This window comes from Aricia agestis, chromosome 6 (assembly GCF_905147365.1).
Source record: "Aricia agestis chromosome 6, ilAriAges1.1, whole genome shotgun sequence".
Lineage (NCBI taxonomy): Eukaryota > Metazoa > Arthropoda > Insecta > Lepidoptera > Lycaenidae > Aricia > Aricia agestis.
The window spans coordinates 16,257,128-16,280,554 of record NC_056411.1 but is presented as its reverse complement, the minus strand read 5'-3'; the positions used below and the strand labels follow the sequence as shown (position 1 = coordinate 16,280,554).

General features: G+C 40.3%; 1 protein-coding gene across 5 annotated transcripts in view; it reads right to left on the bottom strand.

Annotated features, from left to right (window-relative positions):
• The window catches only part of LOC121728173 (unconventional myosin-XVIIIa), a 238,603-nt gene that overhangs the window by 2,840 nt on the left and 212,336 nt on the right, over positions 1–23,427 (bottom strand). For all 5 annotated transcript variants that reach the window (XM_042116297.1, XM_042116298.1, XM_042116299.1 and 2 more), the window contains 13 exons: positions 23,202–23,291; positions 9,529–9,672; positions 8,706–8,930; positions 6,966–7,082; positions 5,872–6,033; positions 5,215–5,394; positions 4,638–4,767; positions 4,182–4,329; positions 3,842–3,947; positions 3,478–3,675; positions 1,705–1,914; positions 924–1,090; positions 257–466 (listed from right to left, as the gene is read on the bottom strand). In XM_042116297.1, the coding sequence (XP_041972231.1) occupies positions 257–466; positions 924–1,090; positions 1,705–1,914; positions 3,478–3,675; positions 3,842–3,947; positions 4,182–4,329; positions 4,638–4,767; positions 5,215–5,394; positions 5,872–6,033; positions 6,966–7,082; positions 8,706–8,930; positions 9,529–9,672; positions 23,202–23,291 (2,087 nt within the window). The remainder of the gene's footprint in view (positions 1–256; positions 467–923; positions 1,091–1,704; positions 1,915–3,477; positions 3,676–3,841; positions 3,948–4,181; positions 4,330–4,637; positions 4,768–5,214; positions 5,395–5,871; positions 6,034–6,965; positions 7,083–8,705; positions 8,931–9,528; positions 9,673–23,201; positions 23,292–23,427) is intronic.

Sequence of the window (23,427 nt, the reverse complement as noted above, 5' to 3'; positions counted from 1 at the left end):
TATTGGTGGCCGACATCGATCTGAAATCATCTGCAGGTTGGCATCATTGATTTCATATTGGTTGTGTAATGTGTTTCTAAAAATATCAGTGTAACTTAGTTTCCATTAGCATAAAATTAACACAAAAATGTATGTATTTATACATTTTCATATTGATGGTGTCGTTATCGTTCTCGTCACGCATTTGCCAGCTTACTCCGCAAGTTAAACGACCATAAAAAAGTTTTACTTTTAAAAAAGTTAAAATTTTTTTTACCTGTCAGTGTCCCGGGAATCCCCGGGGCTGGACAGGTCGCCCGCTATCGCCTCCTGCAGCGCCGTCGCGCGCCGCGCCGCCAGCCGCGCCTCGTCGCGCGCCGCCTGCGCCTCGGCCGCCGCCGCCGCCGCCGCCGCCTCCGCGGCCGCCTTGCCTCGCATCACCTCGCTCAGTTTGGTGTTGAGCGACGAGTTCTCCTCTTTGAGCTCTCTGTTAACAAATCATACGACGTTTCATGGCGTGTAATTCATACGTAATACAAATATACTTTATACGTCTTGTATTATAATAGCGCAAGTGTTTATTTTTGTCTGTTGTTCTGGTAGTCTGTTATCTCTTTATACCTAAAACTGATGGACTGGTTTTATTAAAATTTGTAATGATTTCCGGAAAAGGACATATTATATTATAGCAATCATAGTCTTATTCTGAGATTATAAAATATACGTCGGTTCCTGCGTTTAGATCCAAAAAACAATTTTACAACTAGAAAGTTGTAAAATAAAATAATATAAGAGTTCATTAGCGAATTGAAGATTATAAAATAGCCAAATTATGTTGTATTTAAACTCTACTTTGTATTTAGAATGAATGAATATATATTTTTTTCCACGGACACATTATTTTTATCCTAGTTCGAATCGAATAACTCGATAGCCCTTCTCACCTGATCTGCCTCGCCAACTTGCGTGCGTCCTCAGCGGCGGCGAGGTCCCTCGCGCGCGCCGCAGCGAGCTCCGCCGCGAGCGCGTCGTGCGCGTCGCGGAGCCGCGTCGCCTGCGCCTCGGCGCGGGACCGGCACGTCGCCTCCACTTCGAGACGAGACTCTAGCTCCTAGAAAAATGAAGTAGAATGTTATTTCTCAGCACACAGCAATAATACTTGGAAGACGGAAAAAATAAAGTAACGAAAAATAGGAGTAACACAGGTCATTGTAAATGTGTGGCCTGTGGGGCATAAACATACGCCCACATTTTATGCCGTACCTTAGAAGAATCCATGACTCTTTTTATCAATACTATTATTATTACAGTAAAAAAATGCTTTGACATCATCTATCTGTTTCTTGGCCGGCCCCTAGACGATCAATCGTAATTCGCATTGTCAATATCACGCTTTAATTTTATTGAACTTTGTTTGACAATTAGATTGAAGGCGCGCGATGTTTAATATCAACCCTAGACGGTTACCTAACATTTAAACATAACAATACAACATGAATAAAACCGGACACAATAACAAAACAATGAGAAAAACAAAAATAATATAATTTGAAATGGAATGGTAGGCAGTGCAATGCCTTATGTGCCAAAAAGGACACCACTCAAGCGTAACTCTGTAGCGAGCACTACAGCGCCTGGTGTTCTGTGGCTCCTACTGTTGTTGTCGTCCCGTATTACGCAATACGGGATATTGCGCCATAAAATTGCTCGTCTAGGGCCGCTCACCTTATTCCTCAGCTCCAGTCGCCGCTCGGCCTCGTGATGCTCGTGGTCGTGGCCGGCCTCGGCGCTAGCGAGTCTCGCGCTGAGCTCGGCGAGGCGTTCCTTAGCCGCCCGCGCCTCCTCCGCCGCCGCCTCCGCCCGCGCCTCCGCCTCTCGCGCTTCGCTCTGCGCCGCGCACAACGCGCTCGTGCACGTCCGGTACTTCTTGAGCAGCTGGAAATTAACATATTATATTAATATTAAAAATTCAAGTGTGTTTATCTGTTACCTACTTCCTGTTGTAAACACATAATTGAATTGAAATGATAAATAATGTTTATAGTCTGTCAAGAAAGTGAAGAAATTAAAAAGTGGGAACATCGTAGTGTCATCCCTTTTTTCTTAGATTGATTTGAAAGGGATGACACTACAATGTTGCCACTTTTTAATTTCTTCACTTCATTAATCGCACGCTGGGTGTAGCTCGCCCATAGATTGCATGTGTAAAAGGACTGGCAGTAAGCTTTAAATAAAGTCACTTTCACCTCTGTAGAGCATCTTGCAAATCTACGAGCTAACATGTTCCCACGTACGGCCAATGCCCTTCGCTCCCTCTCAATGTCTACATCGTCGGCAAGCGATTCAGTTACCTAATATAGGCCTCAAACTAGTACTTTGATGAGTAAGATGCGTGTACGCATCGGTACAACATAAGTGCGAGGGTGATGAACGATCCTTGACGACCTTGACGCCCGAAACCACCGTAGCAGCCTCCTTTCTAATCTGGCTATGCAGCGGTGACGTATTCTTCGCTGCACTTGAGTGCGAGCAGGATGGAACTACGTGCGAGGAAGATGGTGCACTATCGTCCTGCGAAAGCCGGGTGCTGGCCTCCACGTGCGTACTCTGACGAGGCGGGGAAGAGACGGTCGCCTCATACGCATCGCATAAGTGTGATTGGGATGGGAGATCTTCGTCCTTCGAAACCACAGTTTGGGCCTCCACGTGTCCTTCCCGACAGTGCGATTCCGCTGCAGCGAGCTCGCTAGTGTGCGAAAGTGATGGAGAATAATCATGACAACGCTTATTTTCGTTAGAATTCTTCATTTTATTACAACCATCTATTGATCTAAAAGATATTAATCCCATGGGCCTGCTGCCTTTGTTTAAGCTAGCCAAGTACGGACCACGAGTACCGCGACGAAAATTGATGTTTCTAGTCTCCGAACAATTATTTAAAATCGTGTTACCGGCGTTCTCGTGACAGCTGTTGAGGATTTCATATTTTGTTTGAATCAGCTGATCATATTATGTGATGTATGTGCTCTCGATATTTTTAATTTTGTCTCTTAAAATACAAATGTCCTTTAATAATCTTGTTACATCTACATGATCAAAAGTGATTGGTGGCAGCTTGTTCAAATCACAGGCCACGAAGACGGGAATTTTCTCGGGATCCGTTTGTTTAAAGACGTCTATTACATCAAATAGGTCTTTTTTAGCTTTTCCATCTTTACTTTTATTCTTACGTTTAATATTCCGAATATTTGTTGGTAAAAATAAAGTAGCAATGTGAAGTACAACAAAATATAGTTTTTTATTTTTTATGTGTACACAGTACACACACATAATATCTATTTTGTTTTGAAGACAAATAATTGCCGTATGATTCATGATCATACAAAACGAATAAAAATATCAAATTCAATTCACATTTTCTTCAATTCAATTCAATAAATAGCTGTAATTTATTTATATTACCTATATACATTATTATAACAAAATTATATTGCATACCTCAGCAGCCTCCTCCTCGGCGTCATCAAGCTGTGCGCGTGCGGCGGCGGCGTCACGCGTCGCCGCGAGCGCACGCTCGGCCGCTTCGGCGCGCGCGCGGTTCGCCTCATCTAGAGCCGTGGCTGCCTCGCTCGCCTCCGCTTCCGCACTCGAGCGGGCCTTGTTCGCCGCTCGCACCGCTAGCTCGAGGTCTTCCACCTGATGGAACGGACAATCCAAATTTAAAACAATTGTTTATTACTGGGAAGGTACATACATAAGGCTGGTATGTATTTGTTTTTACTGGGACACTGTTTTCTATATAACAAGATTTATTTTAATCAAGTTGAGTGTCGACTTTTGTTTATACGTTCGCATTAGTTACCTGGTTTTTAAGTTGTCTAATCTGTGCCTTTCCGCCTCCCTCCTTTTCCTTCTGTTCGAGCATAGTTTGAGCGTCACGTAGAAGCGCACGATATCTCTTTAGATCCCTGAAAAGTAACGTTTAACATCTTGTTTTGGCATTATTATACTAATAAGTTGTCAATAGTATAACAGTAGTATCTTACTATTAAAACTTTATTTAATAAAATCAGATTCAGACGCTACACAAATGTAACCATGGCTATGGCGGTTTCTGGCATAGCCATTGAGCAGGCTGCTCCGAGTACTCGCTCTCCAGCTGGCTCTCCAGCACTGAGGGGGGGGGGGGGGTGGACCCGTACCTCTTGAGCCTGGTGACGAGCTGCGTGTTGTCCTGGTGCTGCGCGCGCGCCGTCTCCTCCAGCGCCGCCAGCCGTCGCTCCAGCTCGTGTCGCTCGCGCTGCAGCAGGCTGCGCTCCGAGTGCTCGCTCTCCAGCTGGCTCTCCAGCACTAAGAGGGAAATTTTAAAGGGTATTTAGCAAACCTTCCTTCTTCAAAAGCTTCCTTGTATACCTAAACTTATTTAAATTTAGGTATACAAGGAAGCTTTTGATTGGCTAATGTCAAAAAACATAATATATAAAATAAATCAACAATGCTGTCAAATGGATAAACAGCAGAGATATTATTATAGTGTTCATATTCTCCACTATAATCCATTAAATTAGTACAAACGCGTCACTGTTAAACTTCAACGTCATTCAACCGCTGATGACGTCACCAAACGAACTAAAACAATTTAACGTAACGGAACTCACTCTTCAACTTCTTGGAGGCGTTGGCTCTCGTCTCTTCAATTTCGTCGTCGCGCGCCGCCGCCTCCAGCCGCGCCTCCTTGCGCTGCTGTTCAAGTAGCATCTCAAGTCGCAACTTAGAACTCTCCAGCAACTGTTAAAATATTATATGTATGTTATAACTGAACAAATCAAAAGACAGAAATAAACATTTTTAAAACACGGCTAACTTTAAAATTTAAACAATTTTGTCAGTTAGGTACCAGATTAGCGGCAGCACCTAACGTTAAATGATAATTTAATCATTTAGCTAGTGAAGGTTAAAACATAATCTGAAGGGAGCGTGCGCAACGATGATACTGCCACCCGGGGTCGCCAATCCGAAAATTGTTTTCTATTATTTACTCGACACGTGTTGCCATCCTTATATACTTCATGTATGTTTTCTCACACATAGAAGAAGATGCCTACTGACGTCACTAATTTACTGGGTAGGTGCTGCCACCTATACATGCACTTTCCTTTTTTATTATTATTTTTTTCTGTAAATAAATAAGCCATTGTTTACTGTGACGTCATGCATCATCATCACGTGACCCACCTGTATCTGGCCGGCGAGGTCGTCGAGCTCCTCCTCCTGGTCCCGCAGGCGGCGCTCGAGGTCGGTGCGCGCGCGCCGCAGCGCCGCCGCCTCGTCCCCGCCCGCGCCACCCCGCGCCTCCAGCTCGCGCGCCGCCGCAGCTAGACGCTCCTCCTTCATCTCCACCTCAAGACGCGCCTCCTGCCAAAAAAAAAATATTAAGTGACCAATTGAACTTTTGAGCCAGTCTACACGGCGCGTTGCGTCGCCGTAGCGCTGCCGTTTGACGCATTGCGTCAACACCCCCTCCCGCTTCGACTCGGGGGCTGCTGTCCATCATATTGTGTGCGTTGCGACTACGCAGCGGGCCGTGTGTACTGGCTCTTACCTATAGAGAGTCTTTACTCTACTAGAGTTGCATGATTAAGAGATATAGCATACGTCGAGTAATGATGAATTGAGACAAAATATTGCTAACGGTGGTTGGCAATACTATGTGGAATTATGACGTCACATTGTTTTATTATGTCTAGTACGCTCCGCGTGAGATGCGAAGGATCTATTACTAAGTAGCGGCTGAATAACAACCTTGCCTGAAAAATACTAGGCACTACCTTCCGTTAAAATTAAGATAATTTCCCTGAGCTCAAACGCAGATAATAACTATGTTATACTCACAGAGAGGCTCTGCTCGAGCGCGTATTTCTCTGCATGCGCCTGGTCTCTCTCTCTAGACAGTCTCTCTTTGGCGGCGCGTTCTCTCTTGAGCTCCTCTTGAGCGCTGTGTAACTCTGCATCGAACTTGCGCTGTCTCTTCTCTAGCAAGTTGTTGCGGCATGTCTGAAATTTTTTTTGCATTTTAATAAAGTATATTAATAAAGAAATAGGCTACTTGACCTTTTTTTCTTCATGCTAATCGCTTCTTAATCATTCATTTTCACAAAAAAACTAATATTTTAATATTTTACACAGTAGAAACCCATAAAAATGTTGATTGAAAAATAGGCCTTATAAATGGCGCCGAAAACACTGTCCGCCATAGTGTGACGTCATACGTTTTGTATTTTAAACTCTCTTTATTGAACATTTTTATGTGATAAATGTACGAGTCTAGAGAATTAGAAATAAACAAAAATAAATAAAAGATATTAAATTACTAGTGTGATGACGTCACATCAAAATCGTAAGTACCGCAAAAGCGTTTTCGTCAGTACAAATTCTATTATCATAAAATCATATTTTCAAATCGACTTTATTTATCAATCATAAGCTTTTATTTAATGATAAGGGTGAAATACAGTTTCCTATAGGCCAAGTTCTACTAGAAATATGCATTTGTTCAATGAAATTGAATATAGGTCAAGTAGCCTATTCTCTTCCACTACTTCCATTTCCTTACAATATAAACAGCGTATTTGCCAGTGTCATTTGACGCTGTCCAATAAAATCTCGTCAAATGACACTGGCCTGTATAGTATATACTGTTAGTTTGCGTTCACACTAAACTGGCTGTTAGCGGCGAAACGTCAGTAAACGTTACGCAGTTTATTGTATATCAATACAAAGTCACATTGTCTTTCACACCTTAGCGCGAACATAATATTACAAGATGCTATTGAACCAGTCAGCACATATTCATCTTATGGCTAAATAGTAAATACGTTTGTTGTAAACACAGCCTTAGAGTTTACACACACACATGCACGCACGCACGCTCGCACGCACACACACACACACACACAGTCATACAACTAAAGAGTTAAAAACTATACCTGTTCGTCAAGCAGCGAGCGCAGGTCGGCCATGTCGTTGGTGAGTTTCTGCAGCTTCCGCTTCCACTGCGCCGCCACCGCGCGCTGCTCCTCAACCTCCTCGTACGCATCTTGTACCTGCAAGTTGCAACACACATTATATTATTTTAATTGTGAACCATTAAAGAACACATCGTTAAATTCACTAGTAATCGGGCCTCAAAGACTCTTTTGACAGGGCTCATTTGTTTTGTAGACACTTTCGGGAACTCCTGCTGTTTATGTTATGTACCATCGAGGAAATTGATTCCTACTTTCCTAGGCAGTTGACCTAGACCAACGTCATTTGGTCGGATCGGTCAATTCGATGTTAATTGTGATCTGTCGGCTGGGTCTGGCGTAACGCGACCAAATACTACGAATGTCCTCCGTCTACCTAGGAATCAACTTCTCTGATAGTACTAACATGTCCGTGTTACTTTACATATTTACTTGATTTCTCAGACACCTTACAATTTTCCTTCTAGAAGGTGGGTTCAGAATACACGGCGAATTATCGAAAGTTGTAAATAAATTCTACGATGTTTTTGTGATTCACGAAAAAAATATGCACATGAATTCAAATTCTTGGCCGCGACATTATAAGCGCCTATCAACACACTCAATAAATTAATCGTTCTTACAAACGACGAATAAAACATTCGAAAATATCGCCCGAAGTAATACATTTTAATAATCCGTGTGTCAACAAACTCTTTATCATTTGGAGAGCGGCCAATGTGATATCGAAACTTGGGTACGATGTACCTTATACTGACCTTCCCAATATCTTCCTCATCCATAACCGAAACACTAACTTTTAATTATAATGGCCAACAAAAACACAGTTTGTTATGTATAAACTAATGGCTGAATGAATACTTATGGTTTAAAAAAGTATTAAAATTTACTCATAGTTTATCTAGTTATTCTATTTTTGAACTGGCTGAGCACATAAAACCGAAGCTTTTTATTTCTTTAAAAAAACTATACTGGCTGGTTAACACAAACAATTAAAAAAACAAAACTGTCACAATTGAATTTGGAATCACCGCCCACTAGCTAGTAAACACAAAAACTGCAGATAAAACCAGATGATGGAGACACTATCAGCATCATCGGCCGTGATCGAAGATTAGGCGGACGCGTTCAGATAAAACGTTCCTTATCGTGCCCTACTTTTAAGAATCGATTTAGCTTGTTTGACTTTTTATTGCCGTACTACGTATTACATCTTGCCAATAAATTCTTTAATCGCAAGTTAAAAATATCTTAACCGCGGTCTAATGCTGATTGGAGTATCGGACGGACGATACTATGTGGTCTGGCATGTTAATGTCTTTGAGCGTTTTATTAAAAACAAATACAACAACAACCGCAAAACTACAGTTCTACAATGTTTAAATCATACAAAATCTTTATATGCTAAGTACTCACATGTCGTTTTGCTCGATAGTTTTACTCCGAATCGAGTAATTATTACTGTGTGGACCGCAAAACTCACAGCTCGAAGGCTCGCATCGAGCCGGCTCGATGGAATCAAATATATCGATTTAGAATAAAACTATCGAGAAATGCTGAATGTGTGGACGAAATCCCGAGCCGCGGGTTTTGCTTGATGTTATTGTTCGATCCATTCCATTAAACATTATATTCGTGGCCTTACATACAAATATTGTTTTGTGCCTCAGGCCCATTCCTTTCTTCAAAAAAAAAACGCACCTTCTTCTCCAGCTGCTTCTTCACAGTCACCAGCTGTTCCAGGTCGTCTTCGTGCTGGCGGCGCAGCTGCACCCGGAGCAGCTGCAGCTCGCGGTGCGCTCGCTCGAAGCGCCGCTTGTACTTGTCACCGCTGGCGTCGCCCTCCGAGCCCTCCGAGTCGGAGTGTTCAGTTCCATTCTCTGCGGACCGCCAGTGCAGGAGTTCTAGTTCGAGACGCTCTGAAGCCTGGAAGGTTAAAGAAAAATATAGTTTAATCGTCTAAGCTTTTGTTATATGGAGTATGCGCACTATTGGTAAAGTGCTCAAGAGGTCTGACTTTGCATCAGGATCCAGCATACCTCAAAATATATTTTGAACTATGTGGCTACGTTTAGGTATGTATTTACATGTGCTTGTTGTGATACAAGCGCGTATGATTCAACGTCCAAGTGATCCTTATCTTATGTCGGGTGGCTGGTTGAACGGCAACTTGTCGTTACGAATCAATTATATTATAAGTATGTCTTATGCTAAGTATTCACATACGGTTTTGCTCGAATGTTTTACTCCAAATCGAGCAATACCTAACCACCGTGTGGACCGCAAAGCTGACAGCTCGAAGGCTCGCTTCGAGCCGGCTCGATGGAATTAAATATGTCAAGTATGTCATTTCCTTCGATTCGGAGTAAAACTATCGGGCAAAACCGTATGTGAGTACTTAGCATAAAGCCATTTTCAAAAGGATGACAGAGACCTTTAAACCCAAGAAAAGGAAGCAAAACGGATTTAGGAGAAAATTAAATTAGCTTAGTATACAAACAAGCGTCGGGTGAAAAGTTCTTACCTGCTGCAGCCTCTGGTTGTTGGCCAGCAGCTCTCTGTTGTCTCGCTCTATCCTCAGCCTCTCCGCCGCCTCGGCATCTGCTCTCTCTGTCGCGAGCGCGGCCGCTGCGCGCTCCTCCGCCAACTCTCCGCCCACTTCCGACAGCTGAAACAAACATCAACTGTCAATATTCACTGTCAACAAACTTTTACTGTCAATACACGCCCACTGTCAATACCGCCAACATGGATACTGTCAATGTTGTTAAAGCGACAGTATCGCGACTGCATCGCTGTTAAAAGTCGCAGTGTGTAAGGGGCCTAAGAGATGAATTTTATAGAGACACAGCGCATTACAATTTATAATCACTACATCCCGTCTAGTCTAAAGAAAATAAACGTTTCCAGAAAATGTGCGCGAAATGTTTTATGTGCATGATCTAGTTCTTACAATTTTGTTACAACAAACTAGATTTTAAGTCCTAACTATAGAGAGTGAAGAGATAACTAATAAGTAATAACTTTCTAAAGGTTTTAACAGGTTTAACAGGTAATAATTATTATTAATATCATCAAAGCATTGTGTAGGGATTCAAGTTTCAATTTTTATATTTATAAAGCATATTAGGTTAAACGTAGGTACGTAAACGACCTATATCTCATCACCGCTTAAAAATAAAAACATAGCAAGAAGCTTCAAAACTGAAATTGGCACTACTTAGCTTTTAAAAGAATTCTACAACGATGGATTTTATATCAGCAACTTCTAGTAGTAAAATATAATATTATTAAGAAAAATAAGCGCAATTAAGCTTTATAAATGTATCTGTCATGTTATCGTGTGTGGTGCCAAATATTACACAAATCACGGTTAACATCGAGCTACATCACAATAATCGAGTGAATGAATAAGTATATTTTACGAGGCGGTAATAATTCAGTCTATTTATAATTGGCACACTGACGTATATTCGAAGGATACACAAATCACAATACTGCAATTTGCCAAGTTTTAGTTTACCTAAATCTAAAATCTAGGGCATTAGTGAAGCCGGCGTGAAACAGCGCTTGCGGAGGCCCAATCTCCTACCCTATTCCCTTCCCTTCCCATCCCTACCCTCCCCTATTACCTTATTCCCTCTTAAAAGGCCGGCAACGCACCTGCAGCTCTTATGATGCTGCGAGTGTCCATGGGCGACGGAAGTTGCTTTCCATCAGGTGACCCGTTTGCTCGTTTGCCCCCTTATTTCATTGAAAAAAGTGAGGAAAATCTCGATTTTGTACGCCCAGTGGTGACTGGTGATGGTAATAAAATAAGAATTTACTCAAGACATAAATTATTATAATAAGGAAGGCTGTATAAGTTAAGGTTTAGATGATTTTAGAAATAAAGATGAATTTGTTTAAAAATATTTAAAAATGGAGTTAACAGCCGGATTTTTAAGGTTTTTGATATGAATTTATTCTATTCACTAGCGCATTTGATAGGATTCTTAAGACATTAACCAATCAACTACAATGTTGAAGAGATAAATTACAGTCAAAAACAGTAGTAGTAGTAGTGATACATTTTACCACAGATTGTACAGAAACTAAAGTATAATATAGAACGTCTCTACCCAAGGACTATAATAATCAACTAAACTTCGCTAAAAGATAAAAATATATCACCTGTTTACTTGAATAAACAAATAAGAAAATGGGGATTTTCGCTCAATGTTAGTTGGCCAATGTTACAAAACGTAAGAATGATCAGAATTTGGCAAATTCGCGTGTCAGCAGCTGACAGCTGACAGCTGATGTGGCAACAGACCGAGCAGGCGCCAGTCGCCACGGTGTTGTAGTTAGGTACTGTGACTTATTTATAAACCACAACATAATACTTGGCAAAACAATAGACGAACCTAGTTAACGATCGCTAGAACTGCGAGCTTATTATATGAAGTACTGACTACAAAATAGACGTAACATTTTACTAATGAAACAATAAATACTGTCTTAGGCCCAATTCACACCGGATCGGCAGCGGCCTGCAGCGGCGCGAAGAGCACTTTTAGTGTGAAATAATTTTAAACTTTATTTACATACTTATAACTACTAGTATCGCTTGAAAACTTCAAAAGTGCTCGAGGCGCCGCGCGGCGCTGCGCGACCGTAGGCGTCGTAGTGAGGCGCCTCGAGGCGTCGCGAGGTGCCGCGAGCACTTTCCGCCAACGGACGCGCGGTGCACAGTGGATCGAAAATCGAGTATCATAGACATAAGAACTTGAATTTCCAGATGTTATTTTTTTGGGCTGAAATATGGAATCCTAGTTGTTATTACATAATAAAATGTAAAAAGACGCAGCTACGTGTAATAATAAGGGAGTTACAATCATTTAACAAAAAAACAATAGAATATGTCAAGTAGTTCCAGACAATTTAATTTAATTCAGTTGGAAGTTTTAAATTGTTACTGGGGACACTGGAAAAAGAGAGGATTGATACATTATATCACCATAATAATTTCTTTCTTCTTTCTTTTTGAATTAAGTTTTTAATTAACCAAAATAAAGTACCAATGGACAGATTTTAATTAACCAAAATGAAGTACAAATGGTGCCGTAATAAAAAATATGCCAAAATGTGAGTAATAATTAGTACTAGAATAGTGTGTGAGGATATAACGGCCAATCATGCGATTCCAGAGATATTATGCTCATTTTTCATGTCGGCTCCATACTAAAATTTCTTAAAAAAATATTACTCCCTTATTATTACACGTAGATGAGTCTTTTACATTTTATTATGTAATAACAACTAGGAGACCATATTTCAGCCCAAAAACATGACATCTGGAAATTCAAGTTCCTATGTCTATGAAACTCGATTTTCGATCCACTGTGCGGCGCTCTGAAGGTAGCGCGCGGCCGCCAGCGGCCGCGAGCGTCCACAAGCGACCGCGAGCGTCCACAAGCGGCCGCCCGCGGCGACGCGAGCCGCCTCTGCCGGCCTCGCCGAACCTCGCCGCGCCTCTTTGCGCCGCTGCCGGCCTCGCCGCGCCTCTTCGCGCCGCTGCTGGCCGCTGCCGATCCGGTGTGAATTGGCCCTTTTGCTAAGTACTCACATACGGTTTTGCTCAATAGTTTTACTCCAAATCGAACAAAAACCATCGTGTGGATCGCAAAACTCACAGCTCGAAGGCTCGGATCGAGCCGGTTCGATGGAATTAAATATATCTAATTTCCTTCGATTAGGAGTAAAACTATGAAAAAAAACGAGCAATGCAGAATGTGTAGACGAAAGCCCAAGCCGTGTTTTTACTCTAGGTACGTGATTGCTCGATCGAGCAAAACCGTATGTGAGTACTTAGCATTAGACACGAAATTGTATTATTTATTTATTTAATGTAGTGTTCAATTCCCGGTTATAAGAACTGTAAGCTCTTAACCGATAAAATTTATGCAACCTGCCTAACACCCACGCCGACGAAATAGTGGCAGGAATAAAGCTCTTTGAGATGGTTAGATATCACACAAAATGGCTAGTGGTTATTGAAATCATGAACCGACCTCCTCCAACTCTGAAGCCGTCGTCCTATCTTCCGACTCCCCTCTAGAAGATCGGCAAACACTGCTCGCTCTGCTTCCACTGCGGCTGTACAACGTGAACCCTTTGATCAGGATATTCGTTGCCGACTTCGATCTACCCAGCTTAGTCTTCTTGCCGTTGCAGTACATGCCTAAATCGTTGTCTTTGTGACCGAGTCGCCTCCATTCGTCCATTACATGGTCCGTTCTTTTCAGGAAGTTGTCGATTTTCGTGCTCAAGTAATGGGAGGACGTTCCTTCCTCTAGATGGGCGGCTACGGGTTTAAACCTCTGCTTTAAAGGCTGTCTCTTGCATCCCAGCACGAAGGATAGGTTGGCATCGAATACCACTGGGGCCTGCTCTTTCGAGTGTAGCTCTTGGAGGTTCACGGCGTCCGAAGTGTCACAGGTTTGGGGATACATTCTGCGAGGAGTGGGACTCCTATTGTATAAGGTGGAGTTCATACTGGATGAGCGACTGAGCGGGACGAACGTGCCATTGCTGCTACATGTTGAGTATTGGCTTGCAGAGCTTCGGATGCTACTGTACGACGAAGGACTCGGTGACCGTGAAATCAGCAGGCTGTTATTTGATCCGTGCCGTTTCGCCAGCTCAGCTATGGAACCTGTTTCCACAGACAGGGATGTACTCCGTCGGTAGGACGGACTCGACGGTCGAGTGACCAGACATTTACCGTTTTCTGTGGGATTTTCGGGTATCGTTACGATCTCCTTCAACTGTTTGGTCACGAATCGTTTGCCATTCAGGGGCACCGGAGGAGCCTTAGGTGGAATTTTGTCCTCGAAACTGATGGGCAACGTTTTCGATTTCTTGACTGGCACCGGTGGTCTCGGCGGCCTCCTCGTCGCGTCCGAAACGGGCGGAGATAGAGGTCCATTCTTGGGGGACAGGATACCGTTGGTTTTGTCCGGTCCATCGATCTGTACGCTGAGCTTGCTCTCGTTCATCTCACCCGGGATGTCGGGAGTCGGGTTGGCGTGCGGCATTTTTCAGTTGCGTTTCCTGCTTTGCCGGAAGTGTTCGCGAGTCCAGTGCCATTTCAGTGTGGTGCAGCGTCGCGAGCGATGCGCCGGCGCATGTCGGAAATAACCCGGTGCGAGGCGGCTCCGCGCACTAACTCGGTCGCCCAGCACCCGCGCCCGACTGACTATTTTCGTTTGCGTCGAAGTTAAACTCGACTGCGGACCTTCGTAATAGACTACGACAATATTAAATCGTATCACTCGTATTCTTTAGCGAAAAACATTAATTTTATCTATGTAAATAATCACGTAAACAGGCGCTTTGATCATTCAGATTCTGTCTGATTAATCTAATGGTAGACGTTTTTCTGTAAACCATAACGAAGGTATGGTAGCCGGAAACCACGAAGGTCGTGATCATGCGGCAACTGTTAGGTGAAATTATTAGACCCAGTTTATTCAACAGCTAGGTCCACTTGGATATTAGATAGAGGTTTAACTTAACCCTGAAATCTGAATTAAACATCATACTAACTCATTCGTTAAATACAAAGGCCGAGAGAAGTTACAACATCTGTAACCAGGGTTTTTAATAACTTAGATCTGCGATCTTAGTAAAGCTCGTGGTTTCAGCTAACCGTAGAAAATTATTTCTCTGAAAATGCATAGGGCATAACCATAAACTGTAAATCATTGTAAATCATATAATATGAAGATGCGGTGGCGTTTGGCAAAATAAGTCCCTAGTATTGCCAAGAATGTTAACTGTGGATAAGATGAATATGACAATATCCTAATTAATTTAATATTGATTGATATGTAATACCTAGTCTGAATTAAACCACCAAACAGAGATTAAATCCATCAAGTTCCGAAGTAGAAAGAACTAACCCTTTCTTATGAAAAACTCTATTATAGTTGGTCTCATTCCTTTGATTGTATATTGAATAGGTAGGTACTAATTTGGTTTTAGATGCACATTTTGGGACTTTCGCAATTCTTCTTTGGGACTTTCTTCCGTCTTCTTTCTTAAACTGCGAGTTGAATGGGAGAAAAATTAGTGTGCCCATTCTATTGGCGTTTGGAATACGAAATAAATAATCGCGTCTGCTAATGCTGGCACGAGCCAATATCGGTAGTCGTAGGGCTGCCACTAGATTTAAGTGAGTAGAGCACGTGGAATTCTGTATACAGCATGACTGGTCAGAGTGGTGAGACATGATCAATACTTATGGAGAGTACTCGGTACTCGATTCGTAATAAAATTAGGTACTCAATTTTTTACCAAATTTCCCTAATAAATGAATCATGGACACTAAGTAAATTACTATGCGGCTGGAGCGGTGGCTTGCGCCCCGCGCCGCGCGCCGCGCGCTATCCCTAATTGTGATCAATTGATGTTATTTTTTTTTTTTCAACTAATATAATAGCCAAATATCACGTCCCCGAGTATTGAACATGTCTCACCAGTCATGATGTATAATCACGATCAAAATTCTGTAAAATGTACGAAAATTTTGTAGGCCTTAGAGATTTTGGTTGATAAAAAGTAGTAGTAGAAGAGTTATGAAAAAGATAAAAAGGTGATCAAAGTTGGCAAAAAAACAAAACAAAAGATAAGCAGCTGTTAATTGTTATTGCTATTTGTTAAACACTAAGAAATCTTTTGTACGCAGTCCGTACTCCATAGACTTACGTATCGTTTCTAGAAATTTATACAATTTCTAGAAATGGTGTAGTCTACTTGTTACGTATTAGAAAGTGAGTCGTTTCAAATATCTGGTTTAAAACTACCGTTAATAATAATAATAATAAATGTTTTATTTCTGAGTAAATTTTAATCAATTTTTTTCAGAATGTCTACCTGATGCCTACCACCGGTTCGAGAACTACCCCGGCGAGAAGAACCGGCGTAAGAAACTCGCACGGGTCCCACTTTTTACCAAAAAAGTGAGAGGAAAATTGTTATTTTTAAAATAAAGTTTACAATTTCGTAACTTAATATTATATACAATGTCAACATACAACGTTCTAATGAAAGATTTTGTAAATAAAGTTAATTATCGGACTTTCACCTACTTGTTGAGAGCCAACCCTAACCGCGTGGATTGAAACTTACGCAATGGATCACAAAGTCAATAATGAGCTTTGTAATAGTTTAACCCAGATCACAGATGGAAGTGTGGACACATTAATTCATATCAATATTGCCAGTTAACAGACTCTATATTAGCTCTATGACAGTTTGCAGACGGTACCTCTAAGGGTTTATTAGCCAATAGTTCATACTAGATATTGGTCTCAGAACTCGTAGAACAGTGAGAGCCTGTTCCACCACTTCCTGATAAGTGCCGGATAGGCTATCCACCACTTAACTTGCCAGATAGTTTTTTTTTTTATGCAATAAGGGGGCAAACGAGCAAACGGGTCACCTGATGGAAAGCAACTTCCGTCGCCCATGGACACTCGCAGCATCAGAAGAGCTGCAGGTGCGTTGCCGGCCTATTAAGAGGGAATAGGGTAATAGGGGAAGGTAGGGATGGAAAGGGAACGGAATAAGGGAGGGAAGGGAAGGGAATAGGGTAGGGGATTGGGCCTCCGGTAAACTCACTCACTCGGCGAAACACAGCGCAAGCGCTGTTTCACGCCGGTTTTCTGTGAGGACGTGGTATTTCTCCGGTCGAGCCGGCCCATTCGTGCCGAAGCATGGCTCTCCCACGCCTAAATGAGTATGGAGAATATTATGTCAAATAAGTTGTGGCTAGCCTATCCGGCACTTTATTAGGAAGTGGTGAAACAGGCCCCAATTATTTACACGTGTTGCGTCTTCTAGTTAGTAACTTTACTATAAAGTCTTATAAAATATTTGATCAAAGAAAAGTTAGTTTTATGAATTGTAATAACTAACTACAGATATGCTATAGAAAAGAGACCGATTTTATTACAAGAAGAAACACATTAAAATAATAAACGGTGACAGCGATATAAAATTCAAAATACATAATTTTACGAGAAAGAATATTCTGGAACACGCATGGACAAATCAAAGAAATTGGGACATCGTTCGCTCGATGTAAACATTTTTATATGCAGCTAACCGCTAGGCGTTAGCGTAATTTTCTGCTTGTCTGCTTGTGACCTGAATATGTCCGAAAAATCTAGACTGAGCTTAACTGTGTGTCTTTTGAAAATTGAATTGTATTATTCAGTCTCATGTAATATGAGACTGAATAATACCATTTTTGTGTTATGCTCATTTTATTTATGTTACGGATAATAATTATTGCTTTAGGGTTTAAATAAAAAAATAGTTTTAGGTTCACTAGTTCGCTTAGTCACTTCATCATCATTATGTAACATTTTGAATGGAAGAAACATAGATTTCGCTCCACTTTGTAGCGTCGTTTTTCTTACAGAGAGAAATGGCAGATATTTCTCTTTGACACGGTTACTACGTATTGAAAACTCTTTATTGATTGTACAAAAAATTACCTTCATTGTATTTATTTTTACCCAAGAAAATTTCATAACATCATGTCAGTGGAAAAACATTCTCCACGTATAATTTACAACAGATTAAATATAGGATACAACAATTTTTATTAGTTCTAATAATACTGTATCGGTCAAGGTAGAGGAGATGTATGCAGTATGCTCGAGATCTGACTTATACCTCAGTGCGTAGGAGGTGACAAACACTATCTATTTCGGGATAGTTTTTTTTGTACAATGATCTCTTACGTGCGGTATTTTAAGTTTTTTAAACTTGGAACGTAGTTATCTGAAGTTCTAACATCCTGTTAAGTGTTAGCTGTGAGAAGTCTAGCAACTGTTTTTGAGATGTGGCGAGGTAATATTTAACGTGTTTTTGTTTAAATGGTGTATTACTAATAGCACAAAGTTGTGTACAAGCAAAATTAAGCAAAATATATTATAATGCCCAGTTTAAGTTTTTATGTAGAGTTCTAACTTCTATTTACTAACGTGCTGCTATATTTCTCTTTGATTGGTATATTTAACAGTCACTCACGCTACCCATGGAAAAGATAAACTCCTGTTTAAAAAACCTCAGGTTAAACATGAAACATATTATTTTGTTTGCAAAAATTGATTGCATGAAGATATATCGTTTACATAAGTATGACAATTTGAGCGTATCCACTATCCATGTCGCGTTTGTAATGCATATCGGATGTCATACATCGGATATGGACGATATTATGGTGTATATTATGAAAATGCAAGCAACGCAAGGGCACCAACTTGTATTTCCGCGGAAAGGCCGTCTTGGTGCGGGTTTCCTAGATGTTTTATTTATAAACTAATAGTTACTAATTATGATAATTAGCTCTTAATATAAGGTCAGGCTTAAGCTGGCGGCTGGCGCGATCACAAACATCGAAATCCGTAGTACACAAGTATGGAAGTTGAAACATATTAAGAGGAGTCCACACCGCCCTTTTTTCCATACAAACGTTGTCCCCTGTTTCCTCCCTGGATAATGCTAGTAGAGTTATAATTTTTTTCCTGAATATCTACGGCCACTAATACGATGTCCCTATGTTTTCTTTTTTTTCATAATTTAATTATTAAATAAGATACGAACGTTCTAAAACCCAAAAAAATGGCCAGATTTTCCGCTGTGTTCAAACGTCCAGAAAACAGATTTGGCTAGATTATACAAAAAAAGCAAAACATAGGAACACAGCTCAAGCCTTTTTTTAATCTTTAATGAAAAAAGTACTTAAATCGGTTAAGTTTTGGAGAAGGAATCAGGGGACAACGAATCGTTGATTTTCTGGATTTTCTGCAGTTGTCTCTATCGCGTTCTGCGGTATAGGCTTGAGGTAAGGGAGACAGCTATAGATATTACACGTACTTTTTATTTATTTCTCTAGCCCCTGGTGTATCCTCTTAAGTAAGCATATTTCATCACTTTGTTTGGTAAATACACATCGTCCAAAATCCTTTACTATATTATATTGTAAATTAGATCTAGTGAAACTTACATTCTTTAAACGTTTAAATGAACTATATTAGTTACTTAATAAAAATACGATTATGTTTACTGCCTTTTTATATTAATTTCATACGTATGCATGAGAAAATGAACAGGTTATAGAAATAAAAATAATATTAAAAGAGTAGTGGTCCTGATAATAAAATTTTAACATTTCCGGCCAGCATCTACATAGCGGATATTACACAACATTTATTATGATATGATAAGAAGTAGGGTCAGTATTTTAATAATCTGTAATCTTTAACAGGTAAGGTAAAATGTCTTACAGTTGTTGGTACCAGAAACTCTACCTTCCTATCTGACTAAGAACGTGAATTCACGACTCAGCCAGCAAGAAAATAATTATTGTTCTACTAGTAAACTTATAAAGCCTATTTTCTGAAGGAGTTTATCTAGGTATTCAATGGCGTCGTTTATTGGTTCTGTTTGGCATTAAAGCAAAACGCTAGTAAATAGAGGATAGAGAAGTTCTTGTGATTAGAGATAGAGTCTTCACTTTAAGAGAAGTGACTCCAAGCAAATGTACAAGATAAACTCCTATCAAATGCACCTCCGAAACGCATAATTTTTAACTCTACTTACGTGCATCACTGACGCATTACTGTCACTATAATTATTGTAAACACGAGTACGCCTGACGCCAGGATAGCCAGCAATAAATCCTTGCCAAGGAGAACCTCTCTACAGTAGGTGGTGCGTTCCTCTCCAATGAGTATTGCATTATCGCCTGCTGCTTACTAATTTATTCCGTAGGGTTTGTTAGGTAATACGACCTTAGATATTGTCTCTATTAATTTATTCAGAAGTTTCTTTCCAGCGTCTGATAATAATATGTATGTACCCTGATCCTCGTGTTTTAAAGCAATATGAATGCAGCTTTATTCGATCCAGTACACATTTTATTAAACAGTCAAACATAACTCTTACAATATAGACAACAAACAAACAAACATAATATCACTAGAAAATACTTTGTACTTATATGGAAACAGGACTTGATCGAAAGATGAACAAAACTGAATTATTGGACTTAGGACGCTATCACAAAATTGTGCGGTAATGTCAACTTACCAAAACTCAGTACTTAGAGGATTTTGATAACTAAGCTAAAGAAAACCGAAAATAGGGGTTTCGCAGGGATACCGGATAGTTCAAAGATTAAACCATGTTTCATTCATGAATTCATCGAAATGAGAATTTTCTATTACATGATTCTTAACGTTATCCAGTTTATCAATCCGCTCATTCGCGCTATATTACGCGAGGCAGAATTCCAAAAACACACGAAAAATGTACGGTTCCGCTTAAAATGCGGTATGTCTGTCTGGCAGAGTCAAAATTGAACCCTTGAGGTCTTTACCGACATTGGAGCAAGCGATAGCGCGATGTAGCGGCCTGACAGCGACACCTAGTGAGCAACATGTAAACTAAAACTAAACATAGTTACTCCCTTTTGCTACTAGATGGCGCTTTACTTACAACTCTACATAATATAATATTTTAGAATCTGAAATATTATAAATGCTTAAAAATAATGAAATACTTGAAAATTATAACAAAAATTCAAATCAATTGCTTATTTATAATAATATTGTAGTCTTTATTATCCTCCATTTACAACTTGAACGTAATTTATATTGAGAACGGTGCAAACAATATCAAAACAAGTGTCGTCTGAAACCCGCCCGAACAAAAACTCGTCCACCGCTCACACGATTCGTTCACACACCTATTTATACATCATTATTTCACTCATTAATTTGGTCAAAATACGCCGACGGGTTCGACAGCTGGCCGTAGGAACCGGGTTTAATGGTTAGTGTGGGTACAAAAAACTGGCCTATATTCTTCCAAATTAGGTGATGATTTTATTTCTGTGCTCATTACTTTGTAAGCGCAAACGAGCTGGATTATCAGTATTCTAGTCGCAAAAGTTTCATTTGAATATGGCGTACATCTTGAATGTAGAGTAGGAAAATGTATGAATATAGAGAGTGACTACTAGTAGAAATTGTTCTTTTTATATTCAGAAACATACATTATTTAAAGAAAAATATATACAGTAAAATGTAGATTGTCAGTAATATTATTTGAACTTTTAGTGGATTAGGCATCCACATAATAACAGTGATGATTTTTTTTAAGTTAAAATATATGTATGAACTGTGTTTTTGCTTCAATATCTCATGCTTTTTGGAAACTTGAAGGCATCCAAGTATTTTATTGATTTAAAATCTACGTTCGCATAATCGACGCTTCTCTGTATTTTAATTTTTAAGGTTGGGTTGCACCAAATAACTTTAACTATAATTACTATAACTTTAATTCTAACTATAACTACAGTGCAAAATGTCAAATCTTTGGTTAAAGTTAAATATGGCGTCCAAGGACGCCATATTTCACCTCCGCTCATACGTATATCTGAAAATTTACTATGTTTTACAGTGTTATATTTTTCCTGTCGATTTTTACGGATAATTCAATTTTTTATACCCTCAATCCCGTTACCTGTAGCTTCAATAAAAAAAAAAAAGCAACAGACATCTGTGAATTTCTCCGGTTAAAGTTAAAGCTAAAGGACGTCATATTTAACTATAACCATAACTTTAACTTTAACCACGCCTCTGGTGCAACCCAACCTAAATAACTTAAAATATATTATCTACAAAAATGATCTTAATTTAAACAAACAGAAATCATGTCTTATGTCACTCAGATCACGGTAATCGAAGATTCTCCAGATTTTTTTTCGATGTAACATAAATAAAGAAGTATAGTATTACATCACATAATATAGTATGTTTGCGGAATCGTTTTGTTCGAGCCCACTGGACTGTGCATGTTTCCGGGCCGGCGATTGGAGCTGTAAAAACTTAGAACCGGTCACTAAACAACTCTTATTCGCAAACCTGTATCGCTTATTATCGCTATTTATATAAACTTTAGCTCGAAGTCATTAAACTATCAAAGATAGTCTCCTTCAGGTTAAAAAATCATCAACGGACAACGCGGTCTTTGGCGTAGGGAGTCTTACAGACTTTTAGTGTCTAAACTGATCGAAGGTCTAAACACACTATGCCGAATTTCCGCGCCCTAAGTTTGCCTTGATTCCGCCAGCAATGTATTTTAAATTACACACCATGCCGAAATTCTGTCGCGTTATATTGTATGCGTTTGACATTGCTGACGCAATCATTCGGAATTTCCGCGGCGGAACTTCGGCATAGTGTTTACACACTTAAAGTCTGTAAGACTCCCTACATAGTTTAGACACTTAGGGCACGTCTCCTCAAAGTCTGTAGAGGACTTTTATCGAGACGTGCCGCTGGTTGGGAACGTCTAACAATATTAATATAGTTTCAGAATTCAGACGCACATATTTTAGTATTGTACTAAGGCAGGTATAAATAGTCAGTACTCAAGATGCATCTCGGTCTCAAGACGCGGTTCGGCTCTATGATTGGTCCAAATTTTGATAGCCAACCAATCACAGAGCCTGAACCGTGTCTTGAGACCGAGATGCTTGAGTACTGACTATTTATACCGGCGTAAAACTACTGTACAGGAGTCAGGACCAAACAGCGCACAATCCTGAATGGCGCTATCGAATCTAAGATCAGTGCGAAATAATACACTATACAACCTCCCTCAGTCCATATAGAATATAGATATTGTTAGTGACTCATATCCTACACTACTAACAGAAGATATCGACTTTAAAGTAATATTTGTGATGTAGATGATGATTTAGAAACGTGGGAGAGCCATGCTTCGGCACGAAAGGGCCGGCTCGACCGGATAAATACCACGTTCTCACAGAAAACCGGCGTGAAACAGCGCTTGCGCTGTGTTTCGCCGAGTGAGTGAGTTTACCGGAGGCCCAAACCCCTAACCCCTACCCTATTCCCTTCCCTACCCTCAACTATTCCCTTCCCTTCCCTTCCCTACCCTCCCCTATTACCCTATTCCCTCTTAAAAGGCCGGCAACGCACTTGCAGCTCTTCTGATGCTGCGAGTGTCCATGGGCGACGGAAGTTTCTTTCCATCAGGTGACCCGTTTGCTCGTTTGCTCCCTTATTTCATAAAAAAAAAAAAAAAAAAATGTAGAGTCGAGCTCACCTTAGTCTCCAGTCGTTCGGTTTCGTTCTTGTAGTGTGTTCTCTCGGAGTCTATTTTCTCCAACTTCGACTTCAGCGTCTCCAGTTCATCCTGTAACAAACAATACTATATTAGCAAACCGCAAAATTGGAAGTACACTCTTTCTCGACGTCTCGTCTTTTTTTATTTAAACCACAAAAATCAGTTGAATTTTGTTGGTTTCTGTCTGTTGGGAATTCACAGCTGG